Genomic DNA, 18152 nt, shown 5'->3' with positions numbered 1-18152 from the left:
TACAGCAGTTCCTCACCTTAGCCCAGCTCGCTAGCACACGGAAGCTTGAGAAGGATGGGACAGCAGAAAGGTCCCCTGCCCAGAGTACCTCCTTTTCCTGCGTATGGCTCCCTCTCACTTGTTCACAACTCTGCATCTCTGCGCTGGTTTTCCTTGATCACCATCGGTCCTGGGTGCCTTCCACTTCCTGCTCTCCAGCTCCACCTGGCTTCTTTTCTCCTGACATTGTTCTGTGGCATTGCTTTGCCTTACCAGTCTCCCCTTAGAACATGAGCTCCAGCCCCACCGGACTGCACTCCTTCCTTCCTGTTCTGGTAGTGTGGGGCGCCTCCCCCACCCCAGAGCCCCACAATATCTATGGAATGACTGTGGGAGTGAAAGGGCCTGCGGTCCCAGAGGCCTCCTGGCCAGAGTCTGGGCTCTAGCAGGAATTCCTCGCTTCCCCTCAGGACTTTCCCACAGGTTCCACCAACATCCCAACTACCAGGGGGTACCTCCCCACACACCTCCACCTCCGTGGTCTTTGCTGAGGCTTTGCGCCTGGTCCAGTGCTGTGTGGAAACAACAGGCCCAGGCTCTACCATCCCAAGACTCACAGCCCACAGGGGCAGAAAGGGCTCTAGCCCAAGTGTCTGGTTGAGAGGCATAGTCAAGCCTGGGAGGTGAGGAGTGGACTCCCAGAGCAGGCAACGCCAGGGGGGTGGGATGGGGTTAGGGAAGGGCTTCCCAGAGAAGGGTCAGTCTAAGCTAGTCCCGGGAAGGTAGTCAGGATGGGAGAGCATTGGTGGGGTGAAGGAAATTACATAAGCAGGGTGTGGACAAGACGGATGCCTTTAAACTGGAGGGCTGGTGCTGAAACTGGGACCCCAGGAGTTGGGGAGAGGGTCCTCAGCCACTGGTGACTTGATCCAGCCCCTGCACTGTGTAGAGAAGGAAGTCATGTACCCTAGGTCACAACATAAAAGTGACAAAACTGGGACTCAAACCTAAGCCTCCTGACTCCAAACCTGAGCTCAGCCTCCAGTCCTGAGATTAGAGGGAGGGAAGAACCCTGCGCCTGGTGGTAGGTTTAGCACATCTGATGCTTTTGGTCTGTCCTTACCAAGGTTGTCTTGCTTAAAAAGCAGAGATGAAGAGTGCCTCCTCCTCCAGGAAGCCTTCCCTTCAGGTCCTATGCCTCCTCCTCCAGGAAGCCTTCCCTTCAGGTCCTATCTTCCCACAGCCCCTTCATGATCTCCCTCTCACTTTATTAAGTCTGTAACATCTGTAAACCCCGTCTCCCTGGAGGGACAGATCTGCCTGAGCCCTGGGTCCTCAGAGATTGGCACCGTGCACGTTGGTGATCTGTCTTCACCCAGACCTTAGCCTGACTTGCTTGCAGCCCAAGCCTGCCTAGGCTGCACACTCCCCCTTCAGCAATTGGTACTACTCCTTGATGATGACATGCACTTCCAAAGTCACATCTGGCCCCACTTTTGGGTCTGGTTTACAGTCACCCTATGTCCCCTGCAGAGCCACCCTTAGGACACTCCCTAGGCATCAGTTCAACCTGGTTTTCCACCACCATGCCTAGCTGGCATGGACATGGGACCCAGGCACGTTCATTCTTTCAGGGCAGGCCTTTGTAAAATGACTTGCGTTTGGGCTCGAGTGGGACCAGCAAGACAAAAGAGGCAAGAAGAGCTGGAGAGGGGTTTGCATTGCTGCCTCCTGAGGGTCTGGGGACACACCAGCCAGGTTGACACAAGGCCCCCGCCCACCCCTCCCCACAGAACATGTACTGAGCAGCTGAAGGACTGAAGGACAAACTTTATTAGAAACGCTCCTCATTCACCGATCGAATTCACATTAAAGTGGGGGGAGGCAGTGCCCTCTGGGGCTCTGGAATCCCCCTGCTGTGACAATTTCCAGTTAAAAATGGGTCTGGGCAGAGGGCTTCAGAAACACATGAGAGATTCCCAATGGCGGAGGTGGAGGCGGCGGCGACAGCATCGTCTCCAGCAGGGGACCAGACTGGCAGCAGGCGGAGAAGCTGCTGCCCATGGCCACCCTGCCAGCGACAGGGCGGCCCGTGCAGCCCCAAGCTGATAAATAAAGAGCACATCACACGCACACTGGAAACAGAAACAAACTCGTACATGTCTCCCAAAGTGAAAAAATAATTCGCACAAATAAAGCTTTGTGGCAGCGAGGCACCTCCGGAATGGGCGGTTGCCTAGAGACCCCCAGCACCCCGGGAAGGCTCCCCAACCTGAGGACATCATCCATTTGTGTGGCACAATGCCCCAAATTTCTCCATTAGCACCTTTGGACTAAGTACTGCTCTCACCACATTCCTCTTTTAAAATGCAGCGTGACTCAAGATAATAATAACAATAATAATAATAATAAGGATACACTCTTGTCCCTGGGGTGAATTAGTCAGACTCAGCTTCCCTGAATAGAGGTGCCTGGGGTAGCCAGAGAACTGTGGGTCCGCGCAGGGGTGGGGATGGGTGGGGAACGGAAGGCGGTGATGGGGTTAAGTAAACAATGTTCCAAGAGGTAAGCTGGAAGGTGTGGAAACACAGCTCTGTCCATGTGCCAATTCCGCAGTTGGACAACCCTGGGTAAGAGTCTTGCAAAGGGGCACAAAGTCCTAAAGTGTCAAGGGGTGGGGACCACAGGGGTACCCGCATCCGGCTGTTTTCGTCATTCATTATTCAGAGGCAATTTGCTCCCGGAGCTGGCCAGTTTCCCCTGGCCCTGTCTGCACCAGGACACGCAACAGAAGTCTCCTGCCCAGATGTTTTATTCATTCTCTTGACTAAGGAGACAGGCTCCCTGGTCAATACCGGTGACCGCTGGGTCTTGGTCGGTGGGCAGGATCTCCGCCACGCGCAGGTTCGGGGCTCTGCACGGCTTCCGAGGAGGTGCCTGACTTAGAAGGGCCGCCTTCAAGGCAGCGAATACTGTTGGCAAGAGACATTTCATTTTCCGAGGTGGGAACGCGTCCCCGTCCTTTCAAGGAACTGAGTGTCCTGGCGCTCTGGGGCGAGGAGGAGCACCCCTTCCTGAAGGTACCGCGTGACCAGGAGATGCCAGGCCCTGCTGTGTGTGCGTGCCCACTGCTGCTCCGCAGCCTCACTGGTACTGCAGATAGTTTTTGAGGGACTGAGGCAGGGGCAGGGCGCCGATGTCCCGCAGGCGCTGGCGGCCCAGGGCCAGGCGGATGGATCTCCGGCATAGGTCCATCAGCGGCAGGGGCTCGGCTGCAATGAGAGGGGAGTGGGTTAGTCTTCGCTGGTGCCTTGCACACCTGCTTGCCCCCGCCTACCCTCTGTCCCACCACTGGCGCACGGGCTCCTCACAGCTGAAGTTCAGGGCCTAGGGCTCCTCCTCCGGGAAGTCGCCTCTGGTTATAGTAGCTGAGGGCTTAGAGCAGTGTTTTTCAAAATGTGGGAAACAACCGGTTAGACTAAAGAATGGTGAAATCAGTTCACTGGACGGTGGCCAGTGAAGGAAGGAAGGAAGGAAGGAAGGAAGGAAGGAAGGAAGGAAGGAAGGAAAGACAAGAAAAAAAAAAAAAAAAAGAAAGAGTAAGTGGACAGCAATGACCATAACAAGGGTAAATATCATTCCATGAAAACTTTGTCTCTGATATGGGTGCTCAGTGTGTCTCAATGGAAAAAATACCTCTCGTTGCAGGTTGTGGTAAAAATGAAATCTTTTGACCTAGGAGGGGATCTGCAGGGGGCTTCCTCTTAGAAACAGGTTAAGCTTAGGGAGCCTGTTTGAAATTCCTCTGAACCCTCACACTTCTCCTGTAACATCTTTTGATCATCAGCAGAGGGATACATTTTCTTTTAATATCCAGTTCTGGAAAATTTCATGAATTAAAGACAATAAGCCATAGAACCTTTGGATGTAGGACCAAGTTTAGTTAGTTTTACTGCAGACACGTTTATTAAGCTCTTAGTCTCTTCCATGCCCTCTGATTGGACCCAGGGATGCAGTGATAACAAAGCCAAGGCCAGAGGCAGCCCTGGAAGCAGAGGAAGGCTGGTGGTCCCAAATTAAAATGGGTGAATAATCTGAGTAGAGTATAATATATGCAATAATTCTTAAATGCACAGGGAATAGAAACCAGGCAGTTCTTATGCAAGAACTGTTTGAAAGCTTCAAAGGAGAATAACTGAATGAGGTTTTGAAGGGTGAGTAGGAGCTTTATGTAATGTTAGGGAGGAGAGTGCTCTAGGCCAAGAGAATAGGCAAAGGCAGAGAGGCATAAGACAGGACAGGCCGAGAGAGGAATGGTGCTGGTCTGCTGGATCAAGAATGAAGATGGAGGTGGTTACAGTTATCTCACCTGGCTTGGTTTCCCCAAGCCTGCAGGAACATGCTAGAGGATGGAAGCTGCATCTTCCCACTTTTTTTGGTAACAGAATAAGTGATAATTTAAAAGCACTCTATAATATACTAAAATGCAATTGAGCTGTAAGTAGCAAATAACTAACACAAGAGCTACGAGAGGAGTAATATCATAAAGGATGGAAAAGCGGTCAAGAGTGTGTTTATGGAAATTTTCATTTACTAGAGCTGCAGAGTTCATATAGAGAGCCATTTAGAACTAAGGCAGGACTTGGCTGGTACCCTGGAAGCCTCACCCTGAAGTGTGTCCAGCTCTCCTTCACCGGGGGCGAGGCTGCACGGTTGCATATCTGCATGGGGTATTGGTGGCTTTAAATATTCTCTCCTCAGTGCCCTCTTATCCTCATATAAACCCTCGCTGTTGGCCAGGGAGGACAGGGCATCCCGTTTTTCAGGCCCAGAAAGCAGATGGTCCCATAGTCACCATGCCCAGACCAATGCTTGACACCCCTCTTGACGTGCCCCCCCAGCCTCCCTCAGCTACTCCCCTGTTCCCAGCGCTCTTTCTCCCTGCCCCCAACCTGGTTCTGAGCCAAGCTTTGCACAGCTCTCCAGATCATGCCTCTGTGAACAACCTCCTCTCAAACCCAAATCCTCCTGTCTGATTGTAAATTTTTGTTTATTTATATATTTTATATTTAAGCATTGCTGACACACAATTTACATTAGTTTCAGGTTGACTGTAGTTACTCTTCTTTTTTTTTTAATATTTTATTTATTTATTTGACAGAGAGAGAGAGAGAGAGAGAGAGATCACAAGCAGGCAGAGAGAGAGGTGAGGAAGCAGGCTCCCCACGGAGCAGAGAGCCCGACTCGGGGCTCGATCCCAGGACCCTGGGATCATGACCTGAGCTGAAGGCAGAGGCTTAACCAACTGAGCCACCCAGGTGCTCCTGTAGTTACTCTTTATTGAAGACTTTTTATGGGGGCACCTGGGTAGCTCAGTTGGTTAAGCGTCTGGCTTTGGCTCAGGTCATGATTCCTAGGGCCCTGGGATGGAGCCCTGGGGTAGGTTCAGTGCCCAGCAGGGAGCCTGCCTGTCCCTTCCCCCTGCTTGTGCTCTTTCTCTGTCTCTCTCTCAAATAAATAAATAAAATGTTAAAAAAAAAAAAGACTTATTATGTGGTCAGGTGGTGTTCTAAACCACCTGACCACATAATAAGTCTTTTTTTTTTTTTTTTTAAGATTTATTTATTTATTTTGTAGCTTTATTTGTAGCTGCTCATACGCTTGTATGTGTCAAACTCATATCACAACAAACCTTTGGGGTAGGATTGTTATTATGACTATTACTCTTACCCCATGCTAAGGAGGAGGAAACTGAAGCACAAAGAGGGTGATTCACTTGCCCAAGGACACACAGCTGGCCTGAGCTAGGAGCTGGTCCCCACATGTGGCATGTCGGCAGGACACGGGTGGGCGCTGTGCCTAAGGTGTATGGAGCCAAAGTGTGCTCTCCTTCCAGTTGGACAGATGTGGCAAGGATGCTCTGTCCCATTCACTGAACAAGGAATGAGTACAAGGTGACTGTAAGCTTCTTAAAGGATGTGACCCTGACTCACCCGTCTTGGGATCTACAGCCCTCAGTCTGCTCCCATCACGGGCGAATGGCCCAGACACTGTTAAATGAACAAGTTGATGTTCTGTTCCTGGGCTTGTCTTCTCCAGATGTTTTAAGCAATTGGAATGAATTACTTTTGCCTGGCAGCATTTCCATCTTAGCTCCCCATTTCCCTATAAATCCCCCAAGAACTGAGTAGGTTTTAATTGACAAGAGGCTTGTGGTGAGGAGTCAGTGAGCCAGTGTGACGCCCTTAGCACAGTGCCCAGCATATAGTAGGTGTTCACCGTAAGCCACTTCTAGCTCCCTCCTCTCCATCCAGGCATTTTTGTGGTTGCCCTTGGGGACGATAAGCTTGGGGAGGGCTGGTAATGAGGTAGGCTCTGGCTGGGAGGCCAGTAGTTCCTTCCCTGAATGAGGGGAGATGGGCTTGCACTTTGCATCAGGAAAATTTTGAGTTGATCATCACTGCCAGACCTTGAGAGCTTTCTTAAATATTTTAAAGCTCTAGGCACACATTAGGTCCTCAGAGTCCAAAATGCTAAGCCTTGTCAGCAAACCCAATTCCCTGTGTGTTCCCTGCCTAGTTAGGGTCTGGGAAAAGGGAAGAACTCTATTTATTGTTATTCCTCTGCAGTCACGGAGATCGATTCCAGAGCCCAACTCTAAAGGAAGTGACAAAGGGTTTGGGGTAGAGCCCAGGGGACATCGTTAGTGCTAAATGTGATACAAGTCATCTCTTCTCATTTCTTTAGGGACCTTTACACAGACAGCCACACAGCAGTGCTCAAGTGCACAGGGCAAGTCCTTGCAGTGGCTGTGAAACTCCCAAAGCTCCAGGGATGCCCTGTGGCAGCTGGGCCCACCCCCTGACTCCTCTTTGCTGACTCCTCTTGGCTTCAGAAGCCTTCTTTGAGCCGCCGAATGCCAAGGCTTAGAAATGATCAACCAGGTGGCAAGAGAAACCCAGGATCTTTCAGCATAGGAGTCATTTTCAGAAATGTTTTCCAACTAAAACAAAAATTTTTGAAAAAGGAATCCTTGTTTCCCAAAAGTGAATATCCAAATGGCCAATAAGTCCCTGAAAAAAACTCTTGACTTATAACTCACCGGAGAAGTGCAGATTAGTGCCACGGTGTGAGTCTGCTATATGCCAACCCGAACAGCCCAAATGCAAACAAGACAACAGCAAGTGCAGGCAGGGATGTGGTGAAACGGGGACTCTCGTAACGCCGAGAACATGCAACCGGCACAACTACTCCAGACACCTAAAGCCGTGCCTCTTGCCTGCAGTTAAACTTCAGGTACACCAGGGCTCCCAAATGCATGTGCAGGAATGCTCACAGAAGCGTTATTTGTAAGAGCACTGATCTGGAAACTACAGTTCTGCGGTCTGCCAACAGGGGACCGCACACATAAACTGTGTCTGCATAGAGCAGAACACTAAGCAGCCACCAGAAGGAAGGACCCACAGGACGTGCAAACACGTGGATGTATCACAAACATAATCATGAGCGAAAGAGAGGCACATCATGTGTGACTTCACTTATAAGCTTCCAAAGCTAGGATGATGAAGCGAGGGCTGTGCCAATACTGGGCAGGAGGTAATGAGGGAGGCAGGAGGACACTCCTGGGGGGTAGACACTATCCTGTTGAGTTCTAGTTATACTAGTGTGTTCAGCTGGTGAAAACCATCAAGCTTAGTCCCCTGACTTTCTGTCTATTTATACTTAAAAAACACATGTACGTTAAGAAAAATAAAAAGTCACAGGCTGAGTTGGGGGGGCAGGCTCTACTCCCTGCTGGGTGGGTGTAGATCCAACACCAGCCAGGCATCCCCCACCCTGCCCCAACAGGGTAAAGTGGGGAGAAGAGGCCGGCGTGGAGTCCCTGCTCCTGCTTCCACCACCGCTGGGCCATGGCTGGCTCACCTTCTTAGACCCACATTTTCCTCCTCTGTAAAGAAGGGGAGAGCAACACCTCCATCCGCGTGTCGCAGTGATGGTATGACACCGCACGCTCTTTGCCTTAAAGGCACTCTCTCTACAGTATGTCTTATTTCAGGCCATCAGCCCAAGAGGTACCTTTAAAAATAGTAATAGTTTACTTACTGTAGTTCTAAAAATGCCTCAGTACCTTGTCCTAATTGACAGCAACACTCGGTTCTTGATGAAGATTTATTGGAGCTGGGGCTGAATGTCTGGTTCCATGCTAAAAATATCCCAAGGCAATCATCTCCAAGGTTCTACAGTGACCTGAATTTTCCATAATTCTCCGCCACAAACCTCCTGTACGACCAACCCCAAGTAAGCCACGGTACTTCCCAGGGACTCTGTTTTGCTGTCAATAAAATGGGGGAAGTTAGATCATCTGGCTTAGATAGTCCATGTCTGTGATGGAAGTGTAGAGATTTTCCTCAGGGACTGGTGGCTGAAGCAGCTCTCCTGGGTCCCCTGACAGTCTCCTCTCCCTGCAGCAGAAGATGCCAAGATGTGAGTCACCAGACCCTACTCCCATCCCTGTGTTTGTATTTTGAAAAAAGAGCAACATTTTAAGGTCAGGAGGTGAAATTCTTTTGCAACTGTTTTAGACAATGGTCAGCAGATGGAGGAAGATTTGAGTGACAGCCATGACATCTGAACTCAAGTAGACCTGGGTACCTTTTGTTTTCAGGAAAAGAAATGAGAAGACACAAATACAGACAAGCGTGCGCGCACGCACACACACACACACACATACTCCATGTGCCATACACTGTGCTAATAGCTTATCCATAGACTAAGGTGTTGGTGTTGGAAGACTCAGAGGATTGCCTGCATGCCCCTGGGACTCCCCTCATTCTGCTTCTCCAGCTGGAAGACCCTCCCCTGCACTGCCTGCCAGAAACCTGCCTCCTTGGTAGGACCCCCATCAAGGGTCACCTCCTCCCCAAAGACTTGGCTTCCCCACCCTTGGCATCCACATCTGTCAGGTGTCACTCCACTCAGTTTATTACACCAATAGACGAATACATAATCACCTGCTCACTTCCAAAATATATGGCATCCCTATGCCGACGAGCCCTGTCATGGTTGACAGGGGCCTAATCTCCACCTAGAAAGCATTTAGAATCTCGGCTTTTCTCTTTGCAAGCTTTGCTGTCTCCCCAGCAAAAAGGGCTGTGACTACAGCTGGGACTAAGCAGTGTTTTCTGATGAACTCTGGGCCAGCAAGCATCCCTGGCACAGATGGGCCCCACATTTTACCCTGGGATAGAGAGTGAGTGAGTCCCCTTGTGCGCATAGGAGTGCCGCACAGCAGAGTGGTCCTAAATAATGCATGGCCCTCCCTAGCAACACTGCGGAGGGAGGACGTGGGAAACCTCCAAAGGGGAGAACCCAGGACAAAGAGTGCAAGAAAATGCCACCTGAATTGCATGGGACTGTGTTCCGGGGGGCAACCTGGGCTATGCACTTATACCCATCCCAGCCCCGTCTCCCTGAAAGGGCAGAAGAAAGGCAGTTAGCAACCGGGAAGTTCGGGTAAATTCCAGGAAGACACAAGCAGGTGGGACAGGTTGGTGGGAAATTTAAACAGAGAACTGGTGGCCTTGTATGCCAGGGCTGGACGTGGTTCTCACCCGAGAACCCTGGAGAAGCCCCGAGCTCCAGCAACAGAGGGCAGACAGGACACAGAGCAAACATTGGGGTACTCCCTTCAAGAACTCTGAGCTTGGCATCGGGGGCAGCTGAAGTCCAGGCCTGCACTAGGGGTCAGGTGGACAGCCCAGGGAAAGCTCCTGCTCAGCACTGCGGTTGAATAGAGAGGCCCCATGGAGCCCAAGCCAGTGGAGGGCACGGGGGCTGGTGGGAGGAGGCTTCCATCTGGATGGAATCCCTGTGGGTCTGACCCACCCTCCAGCTCCCTGGCCCAGGACCCAGCCCAGCAGAGCACACTCCACAGTGCTCCCAGGTGCAGGGGAATGGCCCTGACTCCACAGTGCTCCTAGGTGCAGGGGAACGGCCCCACATAGCACACAGGGATGAACTCCAGCAAAATGAAAAAAGAATCCAACAAACAGGATGGTACGAGATTCCAGGACAAGAGAGGAGAAAAATAGAACATGGATGTGAAGGAAGGCAGAGTGATGGACATGAAGAGCCATTGGATCCCCTATCTATGGCTGTCGCTTCTCTCAAGTGCCCCCCCCCCACCGCACACGTCATGCTCTGTGCCCCCTCGCCTCTCAACCCAGCTCTCAGTGAAGCTCCCACTATGTTCTCCGGACTGCAGCTTTACACACAGAAAATTGCACCCTGACTTCTCTGAGACCTCCCTCCACTTCCTGCCTTAAGTGCATGGAGCCTTGTCCCCCAGACTCCCCTGACGAGGCTGTCTGTGCCTTCAGGACCAGGAGGCGGGGCACGACTTTCTGCTCCCTCTTGCCACATCCGAAGCTCTGCACCCGCCATCTGCTTGTGAGAAGTCCAGGCTCCCCTGCGGCTCACAGCACTGGGCTGACCTCTTGTCAGGGCTCTGGCCCGCACATGCACTGGCCACCCCTGACTGACGGACTCCCCCACGGACACAGCCTCTCAATGCTCAGGCTCCTGGTTCTGCACTGCCTCGTGCTCAGGACACTCTCCTCCACCCAGCTGCCCAGCCCTGGCCCAGGCCATGGAGCTCAGCCACATTCCTAAAAGCCCATTCCGGCACCCCAGTCTCTGACCCCGGGATCAGCCACCTGCACTGTGACTACTCTTTCCTCTTGGAGAAGCCTCTGGGCCCTAGGACACTCTCCTTTTGTGCTCTATTCATCCACATCCCTTTCCTTCACTTTCCTCCTCCCCCAGCTGAATGACAAAGGGCATGGAGGCAGGCTGAGAAGTGGGTAGCCAGGGAGTGGCTGGGGTCTGAGAACACACTGGAACAGGGAGCACCTTGTGACTGGTTCATCTCTGTTCAGTTCCTTTGCAGGCCCTCCTGGCCCTGACCCTGCTGCACAGCCGAGTGTGAAGTGCCTGAACAGCTGGCAGCCCAGGGCCCGGGCTGGCCTCGGCCACCAGCTGGTAGAGCGGCTCTGCCTTCGGAGGGGGCCCAGGGTCCCCGCCCCTGTCAGCACGGCAAGGGACCTGGCAAGAAGGCTCAGGGTCCCTTCCACTGCTGACGCTTGGCAGAACAGAAATCACATTGAATCCTGGCAGTGGAAGGACTAACAGAACCCACTGAGATTAGGTTTAAATGTACATGAACAAGTGAATGGTGGGCTGGTGAAGCCTGTGAGATGAATGTTAGATGAGCCTCGGAAACCTAGGGCTGTGGCTCCCAGGCTGCTAGCACAGGCCGGGTGGGCTTCCTGGAGGAGGTGACACCTGGCTGGCCATAACCTGCCATATTATCAAAGGCAGGGCTGGTTGCTCAGAGGCCACACTCGGGTTTACCAAGTAAGGCTTGTTTTAGCCAGAGGCTCACATTAGCACTGTCAAAGGAATGAAGAATCTGGTAACCTGAATCCTTCATCTGAGGGTCTTTCCTCCACAGGTGTCCTCTGCCCTCTTGGCTAAGATCTCAGCAGGGTTGGGGATTGTCTGCTCACTTCGCTGGTATGCCCTGGCCCCACCAAAGCCAGTGGATGGGTGTGAGTTGTGAGGAGAATGAATGGCTTCAGGCAGGAGCTGGGGACTCCGGCCACCCTGGGGATCTGTGGCCTCAGCTCTTTTGGGGGCCCCCTCAGCTTCTAAGCAGATGCAGCCTGCAGAAACCTCTTTGTGTTTAGGCTGGGAAGGACTGGGGAGATGGGAAGGGGTCCCCTCACCTGCCCAGACTCAGAGCCTGGCAGCGCTGTGAAGAGCTATACCGAGAGAAGTCCTAGCTTGGCTTCTATCCTAGTCCAAGGCCAAGGTACAGTGTTGCTCTGCTCTATTGACAGCAAACTTGAAATCTCCCCAAGCAGTGTAAGACATCTTCACTGGCCCATTCTGCAGATGGGGAAATCAAAGCACGAGAACATCACTGTTTTAATCAAAGTCTTCTTAAGAAGGGTTTGGAGGGGGGTGCCTGGGTGGCTTAGTCAATTAAGCGTCTGCCCTCAGCTCAGGTCATGATCCCAGGGTTCTAGGATCCTGGGATCAAGTCCCACCTCAGGATCCTTGCTCAGGAGGGAGCCTACTTCTCCCTCTGCCTGCCACCACCACTGCTTCTGCTTGTGTTTTTCTTCTAATTGAAAAAAAAAAAAAAAAAAAAGACAGGTTTGGAGGGATACCAGAGTCCCAGTGTCATTTTGTGGACTTTAAGGATAAAGTCTTGCTCCTCTGGTGCGATGAGGAGTCACACACACATGTAGTCATCGTACTTCTACTTACACATGTACTTTGCAAGACCTGAGCAGGGAGCTGGGCACCCAGGGGCTCATCTGTACCCAGGGGCTACAGATGGAACAGAGAGACTGGAATAAATGGTGGCAGCCCAGACAGGTTTGTGTTTACTAGCAGGAGCTATAAGGGGAGTTGGAAGAGCCAAGAAGAGGAGCACCTAACTCAGCCTGGGGGTACCCGGGATGGCTTCCTGGATGAAGCAGCAGGTAAAAGAAGTTTTAGAAAATTAATGAGTTAGCTAGCTCTACCATAGAGTGAGGACGCTTATTGCCTCCAAAGGCTTATCTCTTAGAAATGTTCAAAGAGTATCGTTTGTATAACAATGGGAAAAGTCATAGTTTTCTCAAATGATGCTTTGAGGAAACAAAATTCAATTGTGGAAGATCTAGTGTTTTAAAATAGAAAGTGTCCTCACCTCACTGTGAGCAGAGGCTGTACCCTAGATCCCAGCCAAGTGTCCATCCAGGTGACCATGCATGTCCCAGGGATGAAAGAGCACTGTGAAATGGTGTGTGCCTTACTCTTCTAATGAAAACATTTCCAAAAAGGCACGTGTCCCTTCCCAGTTTCATGTCCTGGAATTCTGACTGGAATGATCCATATGGGTATTCTGGTATTCCTGTAGACTGAGGTACTTTCATTTTGGAGGGGAACTAAAGTGACTACAGACCTCAACTCAGCAGGGACTGGGCACCTGCTATTACTTGAACCGGGGACAGTGTCCCACCACCTTACCCCAGCTCCAGTCTGGGACCCCAGTGAGCATCCACGAACCAGCAGCATCAGCTTCCCCCAGGAGCCTGTTGGGAATGGGGGATCTCAAGCCCACCCAGCACAACTCCATCAGAACCAGCAACTTCACAAGGTCCCCAGTGATTCCAATACAGTGGTCAGGCTTGGACCATGGGTTGCTCCACACACATCCCAATGCCCAGCAGAGAAACCAAACACTTATCCCAGCCCATCCGCCTCACCGCCGTGCTTCTCTGGTGGAATCCCTGCCCTAGAGACCACGTCTTAGGCTCCCAAGCCCTCCTCTGCCCTCCCAATTGGCCTACAGCAAGCCCTTCCATGCCTATCTTCTAAACATCTGTGACCCATCCTGACTTTCTACCTTCACCACCAGCCCGCTGGTCACTTCCTGACTCCACCAGGAAAAGCAGCCTCGCGAGGGTCTCCCCGTATCTGCCCTCTTGCCTTCCAGCATGGCTCCCTCCCTCTGCTGGGTAAGACTCCCTCCTGTCCCCCAAATTGCCCTCCCCAGCAGAGGCCTTTGAGTGGTTCTCATCATTATGGTGACTCACCTGAGGAGTTTATGAGACAGCCCCTGTCAGAAATATTCTGTCCTGCTGCCAGACATCATTGTCTAATTTTCAGATGGGGAAATGTGGTTTCTCTAACCCCCAACTGTGATAAATCCTGGACCACCCTGAATTGCTCTAGAATCATTTCCTGTTGCTGGTGCTGCCTTTACCCCTGTAGACTGTGGGCTCCCACAGGTAGGGACTGGCTCGTTTCCTTGCCACCCAGCCCTCATGGCCCTGCTCTGGACGTCATGGGTGCTTGGTCCGTGGGAATGAGCAGGCTGGCGTCTGGAGTAGAGGATGCAGCTGCTCTAAGTCTCATCTTTCAAATGAAATTGCAGCCCAGCTCTTCTGGTACGAGAAACGAATTTTAAAAAGCAGCCCCTTTACACTGCCCTAAGCCAGCTAAAGAACCCTCCAGCGAGGTCCCCACAGGCAGACAGAATTAGTAACACACTGCGCCAGTTCCTGGTCTGGTGGAGGGATGTTCCTGACTCAGCTGAAAAATTTCCCAGAAAATCTGCCTGTTTTCAACTTGGAGCTCGTTCTGGGGAGCAGCGTGATGGTTGGACATCCTGGCTTTGGCTGAGGATAGCCCCTGGGCATGCAGGGACAGCCTCAGGGAGGTGGGGGGAACTCTCTGGCCATTATCCACTCTGCACCATGCATCATCCCAATGTCTCCAGTCCTGGGAAAACCTGGTTGCCCCAATGGATATTGGAAAAAACACACCCCACAGGGGACGACCTCAGAAGGGAGCAGAATGGTCCTTCAGAGAGAGCTGGGACATGCCCCAGTCAGGGCAGTGTTGGGGCCCTCAGGGATGGGCCCCTCTCCTCATGGTGTATGCCCTTCTAAAGAAGAAGAAGGAGGGACGCCTGGGTGGCTCAGTTGGTTAAGCAGCTGCCTTCGGCTCAGGTCATGATCTCAGCGTCCTGGGATCGAGTCCCACATCGGGCTCCGTGCTCGGCAGGGAGCCTGCTTCTCCCTCTGCCTCTGCCTGCCTCTCTGTCTGCCTGTGCTCGCTCTCTCTCCCTCTCTCTCTGACAAAGAAGAAGAAGGAGTGTGGGAGCAGTAGGACTTGCTGACCAGATAAAAAGACCTACTTAAAACTGTAGCAATGAATATAGAGTAGTATTGGAACAAAGTAGAAAGCTCAAGAACAACTAAATGAGTCATTCTTTAGCCATATAAGTGGGAAAATCTATAAGGCACAATAAACACAAAATTCAGAGAAGTGAGGGTTGGCAGCTCTCAACCAGGGATGGACCCACAGGTATCCAACTGCCCATGTTCCAGTCCTTGGGTTGGGGGTGGATTCATGGTAACATTAAATGATAAAGAAGTAAATACCTAAATAAGCGAATTAGAATGAAAGAGGGCTATGCATGGGACCAAGGATGGTGTATTACAAGGAAGGATTATGTTGAATCCAATTCTGTGTGTCAGAGGTCCCGTCAAAAACAGAGAAGGAGAGTAAAGGTGAGAGAGAGAAGTTATGGACTGGCCCTTCTCTGGCCAGAAGACAGATCACAGCTGAATGCTAGCTGATGAGTAATAAAGGGGTCACTCTTGCCTGCCAGGAACTTAGCACTGCTTGGGGGAAGGCACCGCTGGTAGGAGAGGCAGCCCAGGCTGGGAGCTGACCATTGGCTTTAAATGGCTGGCTGCTTCCCCCGCAGCGTGGGGACAACGCCTGCCTCGGGAGGCGTGGAGGCACAAGATGAGGGCCACGGGCTCAGGCCCCGGCATTGCGGGGCCATTACTTGTGACAACTACTGTTGTTTCAGCTGCTCCTTTAGAACAAAGTGGAAACGGGCAGCGGGTGTGGAGAGCAGGACGGACATCCCCTGAAGGAGGTCTCTGTGTCAGTAACCAGAGATGATTCCGACCAGAGGTTGGAGGAGGCCAGAGCAGCTTGTGCCCCAGGAAGCCAGGGAGCGAGTCTAGCTCTGTGGAGCCCCACGTGCCAGCCCAGCTCACCCGCCCTTCTGCTCTGGGGCTCTTCCTGCCCATCTTCTCATCAGAAGCAGAAGCGTGAGCAAAGTCCTGAGTGTGGATCTATTTACTTTCAAAGTCTGTCTTTGTGCCCTCCTGGGATTTTTGGCAGATTTTTGGGAACAATAGCAATAAAAATGTAAACAGAGCAAGGATCCATATAGCACTTCTTAGGCTGGGGGATGGTCTGAGTCTTCCCATACTTACTCCTCACTGTGACTCAGTGAGGTAACTACTATTATGCATGCCCACTCACGGCTGAGGGAACTGAGGCACAGAGAGAAGTCAGGCAGCTTGCCTAGAGCCACAGCAAAGTGGTGAAATGGGGCCACAACTGCAACTGGGATGTGCTTTCTGTTGGCAGACCCTCCTGGAGAGGTGGGATGACAGGCACTGGGAAAGGAACCCAGCTCTGCTGATTGTCACCCAGCCTCGATGCCCCCCCCCCACCCCTCACCCTTGCTCGCTCTGTGTGTGGGGTGCGTAGCTCTGTCTCCTTGTGTGGAGACCTCCAGATGGACTGGAGGTGAGCCCCTGGCCCAACACAGCCCCTGGCCAGTAGGCAAGTGGGGAAATCAGGTACAGACGAGGGACCCTGCCCAGGAGGGGGCAGCTACTAACAGGTCATCCAATCCACCTGGTTCCACCTGGGATTTGGCCTCAACAACAGTTTGGAAAAAAGAAAGCCAAAGCAGCCTACACGTGGGGGCTTCTCCCCTCCAGGAGGAACGACCAGCACTACCGCCATCCCCTCCCAAAACAGCCCTCGGCCATGCACCCTGCAACCATCGAGGCTAACTGGCACAGTTAACTCCTGTTTCCTAGCAAACAGCCAAGGTCAGGCCAACTTCCTTCCACTTGGGAAACGTCATCACTCTAGCCTCTCGCTGAACAGCATAAGCCCCGGGGGTTTAATATGAAGGCCTTCTAATGGATGTATTGTGTTTATTTGACCTTTCCAAGTGTGAGCTCAGAAACAGGCCCCGAGGAGGATGGTGGAAACTTGTTTTTCTTAAGTTAAGCAAAACTGATGAGTAAACTGAATTCTTGGATGGAGTCTGCCCAGTTTTCTCGGCCTGGCTCCCCGCTTCTTCAGTCAGAGGATCCAAGTAGCCCAAGAGGAGCCCCGTATTTAGGGGATGGCTTGGGAAGGGAAAAAGTGTCTAGTAAAAAGTGGGAAGTGATGAGGTCTGTAAATAAATATTTTCTGTGTGTAAAGAGCTGTGATACAGTATAATAGCTAACAAATATGGAAACTACTGTCCTATTTCTGTTTCTCAAGGCCAATGGCTTCTCGCTTTAGGTAACTTTTTAAAAAAAGTTAATGATCAGTGGCTGAATAAAAACCACTTCCAGTATGACAGATATGTTTGGATTTTAGATCAGAGGCTGCTAACTCCAAGGCCTAGGGGCCAGGTGGGGTAACCCAAGTGACTAGCAGGAACAGGTGTTAGGAGGGGGTGTGGGAGAGCTGGTGGGGCTTGGGGAGGAAGCTGTGGACATCAGAGGACAGACACAAGCTCTGGCATGGGCTCCAAGCAGGAAGGTGGGCCTGGTGTCACAGATTCCTTGCTCTTTCCAAAAAAACCTGAAATTCAGAATTTTATGGGAAATTTTGGGTTATTTTAATTTAAGACAGCCAAACACGACATTTTGAGGCCCAGACACAGACCCCAGCTAGTAGGGTGGCCTCTCCCATGTAGGGATGCTCCTTCACCACCTTGTCAGAATTCACCAGCTGGGGGGCAGCCCAGCCTCACAAGCTGCCGGCAAGTCTGCGCCAGCCCTGGAGGCACAGACTCAGTGGTGTCCAGCGGTTGGCTCCCTGTGCTTCCGCGGTGAGGAGGACTCTAGCTGCAAGAGACCTGAACTGCCTGAACACCCATTCTCTCTCTCCGTGGTCACTCAGCATGGATTCTAGTGAGTATCCAGATTGGGAAAGACTGCACTCACTTGGACACCAAACATATCTACTCTTTCTTCACACCCGATTTTCCTTGTATGGACACCAGGTGGGTGAAATGTACAATCTGCTAGGCAGGGGTTCTGACACCTGTGAGTCAGGGGGCACTGCAGGGACCAACACAGAATAACAGTAATAACCACTGCCACTACCCCACCTGTGATAATCACAGCTAACACGGAGCTCGTCCCAAGCACTAGACACCTGCCCTTTGGTAACTCATTCAGTCCTCACAGCATCCTACAGAAGCAAGCACCACGTTTACCTTCATTTTAGAGACGAGAAACTCAGGCAGAGCGAGGTCATGTGATTCCCAAGGTCACCCAGAAGTAAAGGGCAGAGCTGTCGGCTCCAGAGTCTGTTCCTCACAAGACACTGTTCAATGCCCAGGACACTGATATACTTGGTGTAAAATGCCCATATCTACTTTCCCATAAATTCAGACACTTTCTTATTTCTTATTTTACTCCAGACAAGGGGTAGCAGATGGTGGAGGTTTATGAACAAAAACACATTAGTAGAGAAAAATGGCAGACAAAATTAACTTTTTTTGCTAGCATGAG

General features: G+C 51.6%; 1 protein-coding gene across 1 annotated transcript in view; it reads right to left on the bottom strand.

Moving 5' to 3' along the window:
• Positions 1 to 1803: 1803 nt before the first annotated feature.
• SPSB4 (splA/ryanodine receptor domain and SOCS box containing 4) overlaps positions 1804 to 18152 on the bottom strand; it is a 78853-nt gene continuing 62504 nt past the window's right edge. Inside the window, exon 3 of the mRNA XM_044251482.1 lies at positions 1804 to 3251. Within this exon, the coding sequence (XP_044107417.1) occupies positions 3124 to 3251 (128 nt within the window). The 3' untranslated portion in view covers positions 1804 to 3123. The remainder of the gene's footprint in view (positions 3252 to 18152) is intronic.

The sequence above is a fragment of the Neovison vison genome, chromosome 6 (genome assembly GCF_020171115.1).
Source record: "Neovison vison isolate M4711 chromosome 6, ASM_NN_V1, whole genome shotgun sequence".
In the NCBI taxonomy this organism is placed as follows: domain Eukaryota; kingdom Metazoa; phylum Chordata; class Mammalia; order Carnivora; family Mustelidae; genus Neogale; species Neogale vison.
Note: the sequence above shows the minus strand (reverse complement) of the source record. Positions and strands in the feature narration are given on the sequence as shown.